The 16,981-nt window shown below is 39.5% G+C and overlaps 2 protein-coding genes across 2 annotated transcripts in view; one reads left to right on the top strand and one right to left on the bottom strand.

Annotated features, from left to right (window-relative positions):
* Nucleotides 1-11,911, top strand: part of LOC138037011 (uncharacterized) — a 12,004-nt gene extending 93 nt beyond the window's left edge. The window contains exons 1-8 of the mRNA XM_068883029.1: nucleotides 1-718; nucleotides 2,169-2,482; nucleotides 3,710-3,963; nucleotides 4,666-4,973; nucleotides 5,586-5,713; nucleotides 6,916-7,084; nucleotides 7,847-7,989; nucleotides 8,144-11,911. The exon at nucleotides 1-718 is cut by the window's left edge and continues 93 nt beyond it. Of these exons, the coding sequence (XP_068739130.1) occupies nucleotides 342-718; nucleotides 2,169-2,482; nucleotides 3,710-3,963; nucleotides 4,666-4,973; nucleotides 5,586-5,713; nucleotides 6,916-7,084; nucleotides 7,847-7,989; nucleotides 8,144-8,709 (2,259 nt within the window). The 5' untranslated portion in view covers nucleotides 1-341 and the 3' untranslated portion in view covers nucleotides 8,710-11,911. The remainder of the gene's footprint in view (nucleotides 719-2,168; nucleotides 2,483-3,709; nucleotides 3,964-4,665; nucleotides 4,974-5,585; nucleotides 5,714-6,915; nucleotides 7,085-7,846; nucleotides 7,990-8,143) is intronic.
* On the bottom strand, nucleotides 10,519-16,864 carry LOC138037035 (uncharacterized). Its single transcript, XM_068883048.1, has 2 exons — nucleotides 16,256-16,864; nucleotides 10,519-14,310 (listed from the first exon to the last, which is right to left on the bottom strand). The coding sequence occupies exons 1-2, from the start codon at nucleotides 16,606-16,608 to the stop codon at nucleotides 14,040-14,042; spliced, it is 624 nt and encodes a 207-aa protein (XP_068739149.1). The 5' UTR covers nucleotides 16,609-16,864; the 3' UTR covers nucleotides 10,519-14,039.
* Between the last annotated feature and the right edge of the window lie 117 nt (nucleotides 16,865-16,981).

Genomic DNA, 16,981 nt, shown 5'->3' with positions numbered 1-16,981 from the left:
TCAAATTTTAGCATAAAAAATGCTTAAATCGTTTCATTTAACCCTTCTGCTATTAACCAGAAGAAAGATTTGTCCTGTCCTGTCTTCTTTTGTAAACTACAATTTCCCACTACTGACGTGATAATTTTCAATTCTCTTCACAGACCACATTTTCACGGTCATCACCTTGTGTTGTGGTCGCTCTCAACAAGAGGATGTTATCATGCTTCTAAAAACGTGCACAGATGTGATTCCATCATTTTGTTTCTTTGAAAAGTAATCCTTGCTGTCAAGGAAAATAATCTCACTGGCTCAAATTACGACTTTTGGAACACAACTGCGAGAAATTTACTCAACTTTCTATGTTGTGCGACAAGAGATCGCCCGTGTGGTTATTCGTTTTTAATTTCGTCGTTACACGATGCCAGCTTCCTCGCCTTCAACCTGGAGATTTTGCGCCTTCTTTTGCTCTGCAAACTCTTGATGGCAGGATAGTTTATAGGAAAAGTAATGCGAGTTCTAGCACGCCAAAACATCCAGTCATTTTGCACTTGTTTTCAAGGCGTTCGGCATTTTTGGAGGCGTTATGGAATAATGAAACTTCTCTGGAGGAGTTCATTAAGTTGTCACCGGGGAACACAAACTACGTCTTTATGACCTCTTCAGATTCAAAGTCTGTTGAGGATGTTTTGTGGATGAGAAGTCAACTTCATGAAGCAATTGACAAATATTACAAGAGGTAATTATTGTAAAACTTATATTGTAGGGATGGTTGATTTAAAACTACTAAAGTTCTTAATTAAAAACTGGGATTCAATCGGAGGGTGTGGTGCAGGTTGCCGGTTTAGGGTTAGGGTTGCAGGTTATTGTTGACAATAACTTAAACAAGCCAAACCTTTACACAAATGCTAACCTTAGGCTTACATTTAAACAGTATCTAAAGCATAGAGTTTGGGCTTAATGTTAGCATTTAGTAAAGGTTGGGGTTGTTTCAGCTATGGTGAAACTAAGACCTGCAATACAATCTGCAACCTGCAGTTTACACTCTCCAGGACCCAGTTCCTCAAAAGCCGATTAACGCTAATGTAAGATTAAAAATTAACCAACCTCAGATAGAGCAAAGCCAAAACTTTTCAACATTTGCCGTGATTTTAAAGAACACGGATTAAAGGTGATTTCTCTAGGCCTTATCGTTTTTTTGTTTTTTTTTTACGTTGATCAATCAGGGTTGATCCAGTCCGACTTTTGAACCTGCCTATTCCCTCATAGCACCACAAAGCTTTGCCATTTATGGGAGAACACTCCAGGTTCTCCTGTGGTTTCCACTGTGACCAGCCAGTCTCTGGATTGAATTCAGCTCACCTTTGACTGGGATATCTTTCCATTTTCAGACACCTGTCAAGCTGATAAATTAAATCAGTGAAACAATGAGTGCCAGTATTAAGTCCCAAAGTTCCTACCATTCACTTTAGCTCTTTACACCACAAAGGCGCAATGAAACATAAATTGACACAATTGACCTACTGGAAAGGTCAGTGCAGGTTCAAAAAAGGTTTCCAGGATCTGAACTTCGGTGGAGGAGAAGTTAGGGGTGCAGGGATGGTGCAGTGGTGAGAGCACTCGCCTCCCACCAATGTGGCCCCGGGTTCGATTTCCAGGCTCGGCGTCATATGTGGGTTGAGTTTGTTGGTTCTCTACTCTGCACCGAGAGGTTTTCTCCGGGTACTCCGGTTTCCCCTCTCCTCAAAAACCAACATTTGACTTGATTTGTGTTAATTGTTACTTTCAATTTACAGTGTCCCCAATTAGTGCTTCAGTGCTAGAATGACTAGACACTTAAATAGTTCCTTTCCTTTCCTTTCCTCTGCTCAATGATTTGACTACCGACTGGTAGAATCCTCACTGGCTGTTAATTGAGCTTGCATGCAGTCAATACCTCAAATTGTCATCGTCTGAGACTCAAACAAAGCCAACTGGATGAAAGTTATTATCTTTAAAGTTTGCAGCTTTCAGTCCACTCTTCTGGTTTATGTTTACTTCTGAAAATGAATGAATGAATGAATCTATTCCAATCTGTACCGTCCTGTTTTTCTCTGATTTGTCTACATTTCTAGTTGTTCTACCTTGTACTTTTAAATTTAAATTAAATTGTTTTTGCTTTTCAATAACCCATCTATGTCTTGTTTTAGGAAAAAAAATCGTCTCGACCATGATACAAGAAGAACTTGCCTGCGTGACTACTCGAGAAGTGGAAATCCTGGATTGTTGCGTGATGCATATTTAGAAAAAGAACCTTTTGTTAAACTAGCACAGCTAAGACAACACCATGTGTCTATGACATATAAATGCAACAGGAGTTGGACACAGTCATGGAAGGATAGGCTACACTTTGTTAGTTTTCCAACATTTGACTTTGGAAACTGGATTCCATATGCATTGATGCATTGGCCATGTTTTGGATCAGGTTGTGCACTTGCCCAAGTTTTGGTTAAATCAAAGGAAGGTTGGTATACTTTGTGTAAATGTCATTTTTGTAGAAATTAATGATCATTTATTTTCAATTGGCGACTTACAGACAATTAAATGTACATGAGCTGTGGGGTTCCTGGGTGTAGAATAGGACCAACATTTTCTTGGTGTGTCATAAAAGGCAACTAAAAGAGAACACTGGCCTCCTGGCAGCAAGGGAGACCTTCAGCAACTAGAATATAATCTCTAGCACCTGTGAAATAGCAGATCAGCTGGCAGAAGAATTCATTATAGGAATCAATAGCTGGCAGTCAAATAGCACAGGCAGTTGTTACTGCGACGGCTGAGATGTCCTTTAGGCATAACATATACAGACTCAGTCAAGAATGGCATGTTCTCTGTGGAAGGGAACTTGAGCCCCCACAAAGTACTTCTGCTCCAATGAGAATGTGTTACATGACCTCCTACGTTGCCAGGAGATGGAACTTCACGTGACAAATGCACATGCTGGTGGAGGAATGAACAAGAAGTTCCAGTAACGGTACCTGTATAAGGCACAACCAACTTAGAGTTCATTCTACGTTCAGCTTATAAATGCAGCTATTTACCATCAAATCACGAAGTGGAAGGGTGTAACCCTATTAGTATTCAAAACGACACAATATTTGTTTGTTTGTAAATACATGTAACACTATTATAAAAGGCATAAAGTTGAAACATAATATCGGTATGGTAATTTTCTTCCTCACTGGGAATGTCAAATGAATTGAAAGCAGTCTGTATTGTTCTTAGCAGCCATTTTACAAAGCTTGTGCATTGCTTTTTATGGGGTTGAGGAGGGTGGATAAAGAAAATCATTACTTAGGCCATTGATCGCTAATGATCTATGAAAATTCCATACAGTACAGGAAGCTTTTAATTAAAAGTAAATAGAATCTGCTTAAGCCTGAAAGGCAACCCTGGGGTTTTGTGTGACCATTTACAAAAGAAGGCTGGGATGTAAAGGTTGCACTGTTAGCTTCAATTGATTCCAGCCTCAGAGCTGATAGAACTACTATACCAGCTAAAAATAAAGTGACTTTACCGTTACCTTTAACACCTTTATTTTTTCACCCAAAATACAGCTGGCAATTGGCAAGTGAGCACCCTGCAGAGCTCCAGCAAGAGCTGGATCTTCTTGAAAGCACTCTATGTTACATTTCATTTCTTAGAAAACATTTAGCAATTTTAAAAGAAAAGTTATTTACTGTGCACATTGCAGGTGAGGTGGTACTGGTTGCACCAAGATTAGATGCAAGATACGACTGGTTGCCATCACCTCACAACCTTATACATAAACATGCACGATTTAATATTGCTTTCTACGGGGATGCTTGTGACTTGCAATCATTGTGGGAACAGACACTTGAAAATCAGAATGATGGAGATGATAAAGAACGTAAAAAACAGAAGGAAAAAACTAATGAAGGAAGAATCGCATTAGTCTCTCCTGGTGGTTGCTCTTTATTTACCAAGGTACAGTAACTTGCACTGTGTGAATTCAGCCGTTTTTTTCTACATGTATCATGTGATGGGTTGGTTCTATCTTTGACATCTTCTCAGCAAAGTTTCATTGGAACCATTTTTACAAACCCATTGGAATGTCTCAGAACAATATTTCTCCCATGGAATTGTTTTCTATTATTTTTAACTGTTGTTGGAAATGAGACAAGTAGTCCAGACGTTTTCGGTACGTTATTGTCCAACTGAATCAACTTTATTCAACTCTCTTTGATTTTTTTGAAGCAAACTCAAGCTATTAAACTCAAAACAAAAAACTCTATCACGATATGACTGACTATCGTTATCTTTGAAATCCATGTGGCATAACTTGTCACCACCAGATCAACTCTACGGAAGGCTTAAAATACACTAAATGAAAGACAAATAATACATGTAAACGTAATTACATCATTTCCAACACTATTATTCACTTATTAATGGGCAATTTTGAGTGATTAACCCATCGACTTCTGGGGGTTCCCCATTGACGAGTAAAATCGTCTTATCGTTAGACAGAGTAAAATACATGTACTAAGTATGGCCGGTTTAGGCCGGTTTGTGGGTGAATGGGTTAAGTTACAAGGCAGACTTTTTTAAAATTTATTTGGTGCCAAGGAAGTGATGCATCTGTTTTCAGTACCAATTTTTTTGCTCCTTTTAACGTTTGTTCAATAGATTCGCCACATGAGCAAAGTTGGAGTTCATGCCGTGATTACGTACCCTAAAGAACACAAACCAGTCAAAGAAGTGACCTGCGATGGTCACCACTGTTTTGTACCCCTCCGATTATCAGCGTCGATGATCTCTTATGATAATGGTGTCCACATCAAAAAGTTGTTGCTGGCCAAAATGAAGCTTTATGTTACGTACCAGTTTACTCCCCAAGAGAACTTCTTTCTGGCTATTGATGGACAGGGCAAACTGGCTGAAGTGGGTTTGTTTCTGTATCCGTCAATGAAATTCATGGCCTATGAGGCTAAATGGTAAGATTTGTTTGCAAGCATAAATAATTCAGTTATCACTAGACAGTCAATTTTTTCATTTCTTGAGTAGTTGCTTTGGGTTACAGCAGTTATTAAAACGCACATGTATTTCCTTGCTGTTTATGTCACATGTTTGAACTACTAGGTTTTCAGAGTAGAGAAATTAAGCATTAATTTTGTTTGGTTTAATGACCTTAGGGAATAAATAAGACCTGTCACGTGCTATTCATGCACCAGCATTTTACTTGTGATCCACTTTTTATGACAAAGTGACAGGCTGCCATGTTTTTAATGATTTTCAAACTTAGTGCACTATACAATATTCTCATCTGCAGTTGTGAGAGAATTAAATACATTTACTGTACCTCTTTTCAACTGAGTTTGAGGGCTGCACAGCAAGTTACAGCTCGCGTGAATTTAAACAAGGTACCTGCAAAAACTGGTTTTCACTTAGTCGGTGAAGTTGGTGTGAAGACGGTGCAATTCTCACTAAGGAGTTTAGAACTAGCCATAATTTAAGGCATTGCCCTTTTTCTAGTTTTTCATTTTTTTTCTTAGCCAAGATATTGAATAAAATATAATTGTTATATCCTCCCTTGTTCTTTTTTGAAGGTTTAATTACAAAACCGATCTAATTCACAATTTGACTGGAAGCGCAAGAATAATCCACGTGTTCAACCACACCCGCATGCAAGGCGAGGAGGGAGCTGTTAAAACTATCCAACTTCCGCCACTCAAAGGTCGGTTCTTAGTGTCAGCATTTGGATTGTTTAGTATCCTGAAATGGGATTATATTGGCTTGTGACATTGACGATAAATAATTTATCGTTGAGATATAGTTATTGTTGAGACAATTATTATCTCCCTTTGTGGTACTTAATGCATGCGAGGAATTATATTTAACAGTTAGTCAGGATTTGAGATCTAGAATTTTCGGGACATTTGTTGTAAAATTTCTTGCTTGCCTGCCTGTCCTAGGATTTTGGAACATCTAAAGAATTGTATAATTGCCCGTTTTGAAACGGATTTTTACCCTAAACAGGGCACTTAGAATTTTCGGGAGCCTTTTTTGGCTGAAATTTTCGAAAAGGTAAGTTTTGATCCCAATAATTTTCGGATCGCTAGACTTTCAGCTAGGAAATCCGAACAGATGAAAAATATGCCTATATCTACCGTTTAAATACTAAAATACGGCTATTAACAATGCTATGTCTAAGTGGTTTTAAACTATATTCTCGTTGGGTGCCCCTGATTAGTCGCCGAAGGCGAGGTGAATATCGGTGAATAAGAACCTCAACTTCGTCTCACCGAGCCTGAGGTGAATAATAAATTGTTTTAGTATAATTACAAAGGTGATTATTTGAAAAATGTGCATTTTCTTTAAAACAATTATTCTCTTCGTTTGTCACCTCGACAAAACGGCGTGCGGCCATTTTGAAAATACCGCCTGGGTGATTATCGCGTAATAATCACCTCGAGTGCTAACAATCGGTGCCGAGAGTTCTCAATAATCTCCTTTAGTATAATAGACCATATTTGTATTCTCATTATTGGACTGGAACTAATTTGCAAAGGCTAATACTGGGGGATATATTTAAAAAATATTTGCGTTCAGTTTGAAAAGAATTCCCGCATTAGCGTCCATTGCAAGCTAGTTCCAGTCCTACATGTATACTGAAAATACGAATATGACCTATGACGTAGGTTATTACTGAAAATTCTCTGCGCTGATTGGTTGCACTTGAGGCGTTTTCTTTTTTTTTTTTCAAATGGCTGCAAGCCGTTTTGTCGAGGTGACAGACGAACAAATTAATTGTTCCTCGTTTGAGGAAGCCTTTAATTAAAGAAACCCCAGTGTTTGTCCAGCCGGAGTTGAACCAAACACTTCCTGCACGGCAGTCCAATGTGCCACCAACAGATCTTTGATTGACTTTGTTTTCAGAATTGAAGCTCTATAGAAATGTTGAGCTTGACATGTCGCTGTATTGTGTTGGAAAAAGTGACTACTCATGCCCTCATTGGGATCATCTTGTCCACTTGACAGTCTGTTGCGACAAAAAGAGCACACTCTGCGGCGAGGAGTTAGGGCGCTGGATAACACCATACAGAAGGTGAGAAATTTAGGGTGCGTTCGATTGACCCTATTACGGAATAAGAATACGTGGAGTGATGATTTCAAACTGTATGTTTGGCGTTTTGAAGCAACAAGGATAAAGATATGTTGAAAATAGCATTTTAGCGGGTGTTTGACAATTTTAATGTGAATCTCCGTAATCTTCTATTCCATGTATTCCTATTCCGGAATACGGTCAATCGATCGCGCCCTAGCTTTGAAGAGAATGAAGAATGAATGCGAATGAAGAGTAGATTGGGGCGAGAGACTGACCGAGTCTCTCGTCTCAATTCTCCGGGCTCCTGTTGGAGCCACATTGATTTTTCAGGTGTCTGTAAGAGACAATTGCTTGAATTGTTCAGATAAGAGCGAGTATCGTTTCTCTCTTTCGTCTATAGGCCGCACTTCAAATATATTCATTTCATTCATCGAGTCCTTTTACGATAACACAGTATACCACGCCCAGTATGAGTCCAACAAATTGACCTGCTCCCAAACTGTGTGGCTTCATAGTTCAGTTGGTAGAGCGTCGCACCGGCATCGCAGAGTTCATAGACTCGAGTCCTGTTGGAGCCACCTGAATTTTTCAGTTGTCAAGAAGAGACAATTGCTTAAATTGTCCAGATAAATGCGTGGATCATTTCTCAGTTTCGTTAAAACGTTATCGATGACAACTTTAAATGCCTCGTCTGTGGAGGCCCTAAGAAAGTGAAGTTTTGATGGTATTTTCTCCGATATTCTTTTGTATTTCATGTGGTAGGGCCATAGGACGCTGGTTAACCAACATCACTCCTCTGCTGCCCTTGTTTACATCTCAAACGTGTAAACTTCAGATGAAACATCCTTCATGGGAGCAAGCGTGGAAGCCATCTCTGGACATAAGACTTTCAGATCATGTTAAATGTAAGTACGATTTAAAAGAATAACAATTTTTTGGTAATTTTATCCAGACACGCTGTCAACTAAGAACTGGCAAAATCCATTTGAACCTTTCGAGAAATCCTAAACATTGACCCTTTCAGAATACTGAGTTTTCAGTTTTCTTTTCCAACTCTAGTTTCAAAGCATACATACGGCAGAGAACGGGAGGACCAGTACAATGTTCCTTACAAAATCATCAAGCTGTTTAGAGGCGGTACATTCGACAAAAATTACAACAAAAATCATCACACTCTTACATTCAAGATTCCAATGGAGACGGAGCAAGTCAAGCTTGTGGCGACGATCACGGGCCACGGCAGCGACAACAATGGCTGTGCTGAATTTTGCGTGACGTCCCATCACTTCATTGTCAATGGACATGAAAACGTCAACGTTTTTAAGAACGCTGCTACAGCGATGGGTTGTGCCAACAGAGTCAGCGATGGCGGTGTTCCAAATGAACATGGCACTTGGTTGTACGGTCGTGATGGCTGGTGCTGCGGCAAGGATGTCGTTCCCTGGGTGGTAGATATTACGCATCAAATTCGTATGGGGGGCAAGGAGAATGAAGTCGAGTATTTTGGTTGGTTCAATGGCACTGATCCGCATCCCACCAGAGACCCCGGTGAAATTGTCATGACATCGTATTTGGTGTTTTACGAGTCTGTTGAGGATGAGGTATCTGACGCGCATGACAAGTGACGATTGGGTCTGAGGCTTGCACGTGCATGTGGTCCAATTTGAGCGATACTCAGATTCAGAATTTCCGGTGTCGTGTTGTCCTTGTAAACGGCTTAACTGTAATGGGCCTCGGTTTCGAAGTGAGTCTTGGTGAGAAAGATTTATGAGCTGACGTTTTGAGCGTTTGTCCTTCGTCAGAACGAATTCCAAGGCCCTGACGAAGGGCTAAAGCTCGAAACGTCAGTTCAGAAATCTTTCTTACGGTGGAATTAATTCGCCTTTATTCAACGTTTTTGAAGAGACAAAATTTTCGAGTTTCAGTCCCTTCCGACGCAGTACCACAGTAAATATTTGTTTCGTAATTATTTCGCTGCATCAAAATCCAATTTTGCCAACAGATCTATTTTTTTATTAATTTTTGCCAATTGTCCAAATTTAAAGTAAATTGGAGACTTTTGGCTGGAACGTTTACTTCAGCTTTGAACAAACCGTCCAAATCTGGGTACTTTCCATCACCCAATCAAATGTCAAGATAAATAAAAGAACCGAGTATTGGCCAATCAGGTTGCAGCTATTAGGGAGCTTAAGCACGCGACGTTGTTGAGCCAGAAACGGACACCGGAAGTGAAGATTTCGCTCACCAGGACAGTGCTTTCTCTCTAACAGTGAGAACAAACCGTTTTTCGAAGCTATATAGTTGATAGATAACAGGACTACATGCTTTTCCAATCTGGAAGTAATTGGATGAGAAAAATTTTGAGGATTGCCAAATTTGACAAGGCTTTCTGCGATTTTTCAGTATTTGTTCTAATGCGCAGATGCGAAGTCAACGAAAAAGTTGTTTAAAACGGCAATTTTTACGTTTGACAAACGTTTCTGTTATTATTCGCTTCAGTTCCTTCGATTTTTACAAGCTAGACGAAGTATACACAAAAATAGAATTTCAGCCGGACAAAGAGTGTTGAAGCCTAAAAAACAATTTAGAATTTGGCATCGGCTGTTCGATAGTTAATAGAGGGGAATAGTTTGGAAGCTCCGCGAACATCAAAAGAGCAAACAAAGCAGCCAAGATGTAGGTTGGAAAGTCCACGACCGTGCACAATCTTTTGTTTTGCGCTCATACACTATGCATGAATTACGTAACCAACACGTAAACGACTATTGCGTTTTGTGCACGGTCAAGGCTAAAAACGAGAACAAAAACCTACAACAAAGAAATTTGTCGGGTTTCATAACCATTCCTCTCTATTAACTATGCCTGTTCACATATTTCAGAGAACTTCAAGTGAGATTTTGACATTTCCTGAAGCTTATACTTTTATAGTGACGTAGAGTTCATTGGCCAGTTATTGGGAGGTCATTCCTTGCTAACAGACGCCTCTTTTCTTTTGCGTTCGTTGGGCTGACGAGCACGGAGAGACTTCTGCCATGGGTCGAAACTCACTGTGTTGAGCGTGCGCGGCGGTTACTTAGCAACCAAATCCTCACGTGATACTTCATGTTGTGTGAACTCACTTAAAAACAGCGGGCAAATTAATTTGTGTGTGAAAAGATTTGCCCGCATGAGAATTCAAAATCGGTCTATTACTGTAAAGGAATGCGCAGGACAAAGCGGTCTGAAGTCACCGTCAGCAGTGTCGGTGTGAAGAGTGCCATTCCAGGTTGTGTACGGCGGTAGGATCAAAGTGAGTTTCGACCAACGACAGAGGTCTGTTTTCCCGTACTCATCATCAGCACAGCGAGCGCAAACGAAAAGAGATAAAGGAAAATCATAGATTCGACCTTTGTTTGGGGAACGCTAATTTTCACAAGTTTACCCAAGGAAAATTCGTTGTTTATTTATTTATTATTTATTTGTTATTTATTTGCCAAGAAATCAAAGTTTGTGTCCTTGAGAATATGAGTCCTATATCATTGAGGCAAGTCAAGAGTAGTTCTATGTTAAAAAAAGTATTTTTGTACATGCAAAACGATCTACAGTAAGTTTTGACACAATTCCAATTGTTTGAAATTGTCAGCGCAAGTCTGGCTTGACTTCGTTTTCTTGGTGGAGTCTATTTTTGTATTTTTGTAACATTTTTCACTGAAAGTCGATCTTGTAAATAACTTTAGTCTGCATTTGGAATCTAAATTAGAATTTATTTAATATTTTACCTTAACTACAAATTATAGCTCATTTATTGAATTTGTAGTAAACTGGCACGAATTGCTGCTACCCATTGTTCAAAAGAGACCATTGTTGCTTATTTTTATTATCAACATTAGAGCGGTTTTCAAATGAGTGTCGTAAAACCAAAACCATAGTAATTACTTTAACCAATCAAAAAGGACGGAGACAATCCAGTAAACCAATCAAAACTCGAAGTAATTACTCGTAGCCGACACAAAAGGCGGGAAAATGTGCACGCGCGAGCCACAATTGGTTTTGGTTTCACTTCTGATTGGTTAAAAAAGTGGCGCGAAAACTTTGAACCAATCACCGAGTGAAATAGATGCAAAACCAAAGTAATTCGCTATTTACTTTCGACACTCAATTGAAAACCGCTCTATGATTGTTAACTGCCATAAGATATTAATCGTTCTCTGAGTGCATTTTAGGTGGTGTGCAACTCATCTCCAGAGGTGCAGGGATGGCGCAGTGGTGAGAGCACTCGCCTCCCACCAATGTGGCCCGGGTTCGATTCCCAGACTCGGCGTCATATGTGGGTTGAGTTTGTTGGTTCTCTACTCTGCACCGAGAGGTTTTCTCCGGGTACTCTGGTTTTCCCCTCTCCTCAAAAACCAAAATTTGTTTTGATTTGCGTTAACTTGTTAAGTAATGATCCGTGTAAGGTGGATAGCAATTTCCTTTGTTATGCGGCAACGGGGCTTTCCCCTCATAGGAATGTTATCATTTTTACACAGAGAATGCATAAACCTACAGGAAGGCAGTTAACGCAATAAAATTCATTTACAGCCCACTTTGAAAGGGTGTTTTTTTGTGTTAAAAGATTTTGACCAATCACAAGAGTTGAAAACAAAAGCCAAGAAACGTTTACAATTTTACATGTTCTCCACATACGATTTCTGTGGAATTCATTTAAACTGAGACCAGATGAAAGATGGAAGATGGTTGGAAAATAAGGATGAATATAATACTGCTTTATGAAGTTTTGTTAACCGTTTGCTGTTTAAGCCAATCAGAAGTAAGTACAGACAATAGAAAAGTTATCACCTTTTTGCATACCAATTGAATTCCAACATGTTCGTTGCCGTTGTTGCTATCGTTCTTATCTGGACCGTTTCTTAATTTCAATTGACAGTGTCCCCGATTAGTGCTCTACGGCGCTAGAAGATTAGACAAATAAAGTTCCTTTCCTTTTTTTAGACACAGGTAACAATGATGTACTGTTCGATTGCTGGTAGACAAACAAGGGAGCTAATGAGAGATCTCTTTGTTTTCGTCCACCAACAACACGGTGTCGATGACGTAACGTGAAAATCGTCTAATGGAAAAATGTCACCTTAAAATCTCACGCCGTTTTTCAACCAATTACAAACAAAGCCAATTGCCACTGGAATTCGAAGAAACTGTGCCGCACAATAATACCGATGAATTTAAAATGAAAGTTCAAATTAGCGCTGAAGAAGTTTAAAAGAGAACCAAACTTCTTGGGCGCGAATTTGAACTTTAATTTTAAGGACGTTAGCGCCCATTGATACTGCGCATTTTTTTGCGCATGTCACGCACATGTCATACATCGCAGACACGAAGGTAAACACGATGCTAAAGGCGCAAACAGTTTCCAGAGGAATGGAACGTGAAAGCGTGTGGCATCACGGGAAAGCTGTGGACCCAGTGGCCCGTTTCTCGAAAGTCCCTATAACTTTTCGGGCCCGAAAAGCCAGTTGTAAAACTGCCAACCGCTTGTTTTGGAAAGCCGATCTTTTAACATGTTTTCAAGGTGACAAAAGGGAAATGACTGTGAAGTTTGACGACTTAAATCCTCTCCGTTCTTGAAATACGTAAAGTTTCGGGACCTTCGAGAAACGGGCCCCAGGTCTTCTCGGAAATGTTACGCAATGACGTGAATCGCTTTGAGAACTTCGCAGCGATTTTACTCACTTGAATGCTTGGTGACCCCCATTTTTCTTTCCGTAGATCACTTCCTTTCCTGATTTTGACCATTTTAACAAAAAACAAAAACAATCTGTACGTGAGAAGTTACAAATATTTTATGCTCTCGTGCGACCGAAGTTTCCTTTCTTAGACTAATATGTATCGTTTTTCAAGGTCTATTTCACCACAGAAAAAGACAGCTGCAAACGTTTATTTACCGGTAGTTGATTAGTTATGTTGAATTGAGTACGTTTACCTGATCTAAATTTCACTAACGTAGCTTTTTTATTCCTGACAGTTGTAAGCTAAGATCTTCTTAAAATAACGCAAGCCTCTAAAAGTGCACCTCATGATCTCGAAAACAAGAACGGTGACCCACCATGTTTTTGCATTTTTGGCAAAAGTAGATCATTACCTTTCATCGTGGCAAGTTTAAAAAAAATCTGTGCGTGGGAACATTCGGGCGCGAACGTCCTTAAATTCAATTGCCACTTGCACGAGCACATTTTCTCGCGCTTTGAAGAAATTACGTGTGTTTGCTTTGAATTCTGATTGGTTTTCCTCGCGCTTTTTACATTTGCTTAAAGATGATCAGAGAAATAACTATTATTTACACTTATTGAAACCGCCTCAGACCTTAAATTCATCTATGGGACCCGGCTTGGTGAACTTGCTTCGAGACCCAAAAATTTTTGTAAAGGAAGCTATGAATTGGTTTGTCAATCGATTCTACACTGTATGGAAAACATTCAACTTCCTATGTTTCCGCAGAAAGAAAATTTCGTGTAGGTGATGTTTTCGTTAAAAAATAGCGTTGAATAATGACGTAGTAGTGTATCTTGTGGAGGAAAGAACAAATAAAAGTCGCTTTTGGTAACCGACGGATACATCCAAGGAAATTCGCTTCCAGGCTTCCAGCATTTCAGGCTCCCAATATTCCTCTTCCGAATTCAAACATTCAAGCCCTTTTTTCATTGTGAATCCTTACAAGTGTGATTTTTGGGCGATGTAGCAGCAGCTCTCGTAACTTATGTGACTGGCAAGCTACCGTAGCCTAAAAAAAAAACCCAATGACTTACGCTTGAAAACAATAGAAGCTGCTTACAATACCAAACAATGGCAGGTTACGAGAGCTGCAACACTATTGGATTTTGATTTTTTTTGGGTGATGATTAGTGCTAGTATTCATATGATATGCAAAGTGTTTTTGCGACTGGATTCGCTTTCAAAACGAGGCTACATTGGCCTCTTGCTAATCACCTCGAATAGAATTAGTGTCCTTATCGGTTTTAGTCACTGCATTGAGTTTTCTGTATTCCATGATCTTATTTTTAACTATTGCCACTCTTTCCTTCAAATTCAGCACGTCAATGAGAGTGTAAGGAATTGCGTTTTCTTGTAAAATAGCCTCCATTTTGTTCGTGTACTCCAGCAACTCGTCCATCTTGGGAGAGAGACGAATGTCATCGGCTTGCAGACATTCTGGGAACGGTCGCACAACGAATACTAAGGAATTCCTATACCTGACGACAAAAAGAATTAAAGGCACGTTTTGAAAAACGACAGAATGAGATATTACTTCTTCAGTAATGGTTATTATGAACTATTAATAATTTATGAGGGTGATAATTCACCTGGGGGACACCCAACAGAAAAGCAGGATTGCTTCACATGTGCAATCCCGCAAGTCCTAATACAGCTTAAATATTACTCTAATTCGTGTTAGCATTACTACAGAGAATAATTAATTCTATAATTTTATCAATTCAAGGATCAGTCAAATCCAGCACTATCGCAAGGTACGGTTCAATGCAATAAATTTGTAGAGCCCCAATAAAACTGGTCAGCGTTCGACACATACGCGGACGTTCATTAATTAACCCTTTCACTCCCAATAGTGACACTTATAGATTTTACTCTGTCTAACGCCAGACGATTTTACTCGTCAATGGGGAACCCCACGGGAGTGAAAGGGTTTACACACACTTACACACGTGTTCTTCAGAACAAATTATCTCTACATTTAATTAACCATTCGAACAATATACATCAATCCCGAATGGTCGCTTAACACCTTGTACTTACAAGATAACATTGACGTTCTTGGATAAGCCATTACGTTTTAACTTAATTATGGATTAAAGATGGGTGAGTGTGTATGGGAGTGTATATAGTCTATATATGCCCCAGTTATAAGATGTTTGGCGTAGTTTGAAGTTATTCACCGTATCCATATTTTTATTATCTTCAGCCGGAGCCTCCCCACGGAGACGTCCTTAGGGCTTCGTCACACGTTCCTCCCCGACGAACGTCTACCGAAACGAAAAGCCACTTCCGTTCAACGACTGTTTGCCCACTATTTAAAGTAACCAATCAGCATTGACTAATTGAGTGGTGCGTATCCAATCACATGCTGCAAAAGAATCTCATACAAAACACGAGTTTGCCTGGTTTTTCGTTTCAGCAGCAGACGCTAGTGGGGGAGGAACGCGTGACGAAGCCCTAAGAACGTCTGCGTGGAAGGCTAACTTGGCTTAAGCGTCAACCCTTTCCCGAGTTGCTTAATATTTAGAACGACTCCCTTAGGACATTCAGCACTCCCACTGTTTGCAAAGCCAATCAAAACAGAGCTATCTCAGCGTCAAGGGAAATATAATACTTTTCGCACGAAGAAACCTGTCCCTAGGGAAAGGGTTGACTCAAGGAATTAGTGGAGATAGAAGCTCGTGACACTTCTAAACTTCTTAATATACGCTCACCCATTACATGCAGTCTATTCATATTAAATATCTCTTAAAAATTGGATGGATGAAGGTAAGAAGGATTCGTGGGCTGATGTTTCAAGCTTTTGCTCTTCGCCATTCGCTCTGTCGAAAACCAAGATTTTGTCTACAATAGCCCGAATTTCAATGTCAAAGTTTATTGAGCACGCTTCAGTTAGTCATACATTGCAAAATATAAAGCTGATTACAGATACAGATCATTCAAGTGACACGTGAAGGTTTGTGGCTTCACGAAACGCTCGCGTGACGACACCAAGAACCGTAACGGCTGCATAGTATGAGCCTAACATCCCTCCAAAGCAAATGAATTGAAAATACTAAAGAACAAACAAACAAACTTTAAGTTTCATTTTCCATTGATTTGAATGGTAAGGGCACATTTGCCTAATCAGAAGCCGAATGAAAACTGTGATCTTAAACTGTAATAGCTTTCCACCTGAGTTTCTTCAAAGTTCCTTGAAATTTAAAGTTCTTGAATATCCATTAATTAAAAGAAAGTTTTAAGTTCGGCTGGAGCTCCAAGAAGTTCCCTGAATCATTAAAAGTTTTACGGTATTAATATAAATTCAGAAAAAAATATGAACTCTCGCTCTCTCCCATTCACGGTTCTATTGATTCGATAAATAAATGGAAGGGCTAAATTTGCATATCATTCTATTATATTTAATACCTGTTTCACACTCACCTGATTATACTCTCTTTACAAGTCGGCAGATCTAAAAGCTTCTTCATGCTATCTTCTCCCAAGTAAACTAATGCATAAACCAGCGGATCTATTCCTCTATCAGCAATGTAAGATGTTCCATTCCTCGAATTGCGCCCCTCAACAGCGCTCTGTGCTTCCATAATCTGAACTTGAAGTTGTTCGAATTTTTGTGGGTTGATGTTTGGATCAAAATCGTCGCGACGTAAATCTAAATCTTTTATAACTTTTCTAGCAACCTCGGCCTCCACATATAGGTTTAGTTCTTTTCCAACTTCGTTTACCAACGTAGTTTTGCCAGTGCTGTGGGCTCCACAAATAAAGACACGAAGCATACCGCTTATTGAAAATATGGTTGACGATTATTTGTTGTCGACGACAGTTTTTCAAGTGTGGTTCTTATACCTTCCTTGAGTAACATCAAAGTCCATTCTTTTTTAAAAGTCTACTTTAGCGCTAACTTTTCTTCTCTTTAGAAGAACAAACAAATTGTCGGCAACAAATTGTCGGCTATGATTGAAACTTTCTTAAAAAACGGTTTTCTTCGGTGGGAATTCGAAATGTATTTCATTTGTTTCGGTTGAAGGTTTAAAAGGCATCTTAAAATAGGCAATGAATCACTTGACTGAGGACAATCGCTTTGGGGTAGGGGGGGGGGGTGGGAGTGAGAAGTAGGGTTCCTCAGTTTCTCAGTCAACATCATAAGTA

The sequence above is a fragment of the Montipora capricornis genome, chromosome 1 (assembly GCF_036669925.1).
Source record: "Montipora capricornis isolate CH-2021 chromosome 1, ASM3666992v2, whole genome shotgun sequence".
In the NCBI taxonomy this organism is placed as follows: Eukaryota; Metazoa; Cnidaria; class Anthozoa; order Scleractinia; family Acroporidae; genus Montipora; species Montipora capricornis.
This window is presented reverse-complemented; position numbering and strand designations above follow the sequence as displayed.

What these genes read in the sequence shown, in the direction of transcription:
- LOC138037035 (XM_068883048.1), bottom strand. Translation starts at nt 16,608, where the DNA reads ATGCTTCGTGTCTTTATTTGTGGAGCCCACAGCACTGGCAAAACTACG. An exon ending in TGTAAAGAGAGTATAATCAG is followed by an intron (nt 14,311 to 16,255) that starts GTGAGTGTGAAA and finishes TTTTGTCGTCAG; the next exon opens with GTATAGGAATTCCTTAGTAT.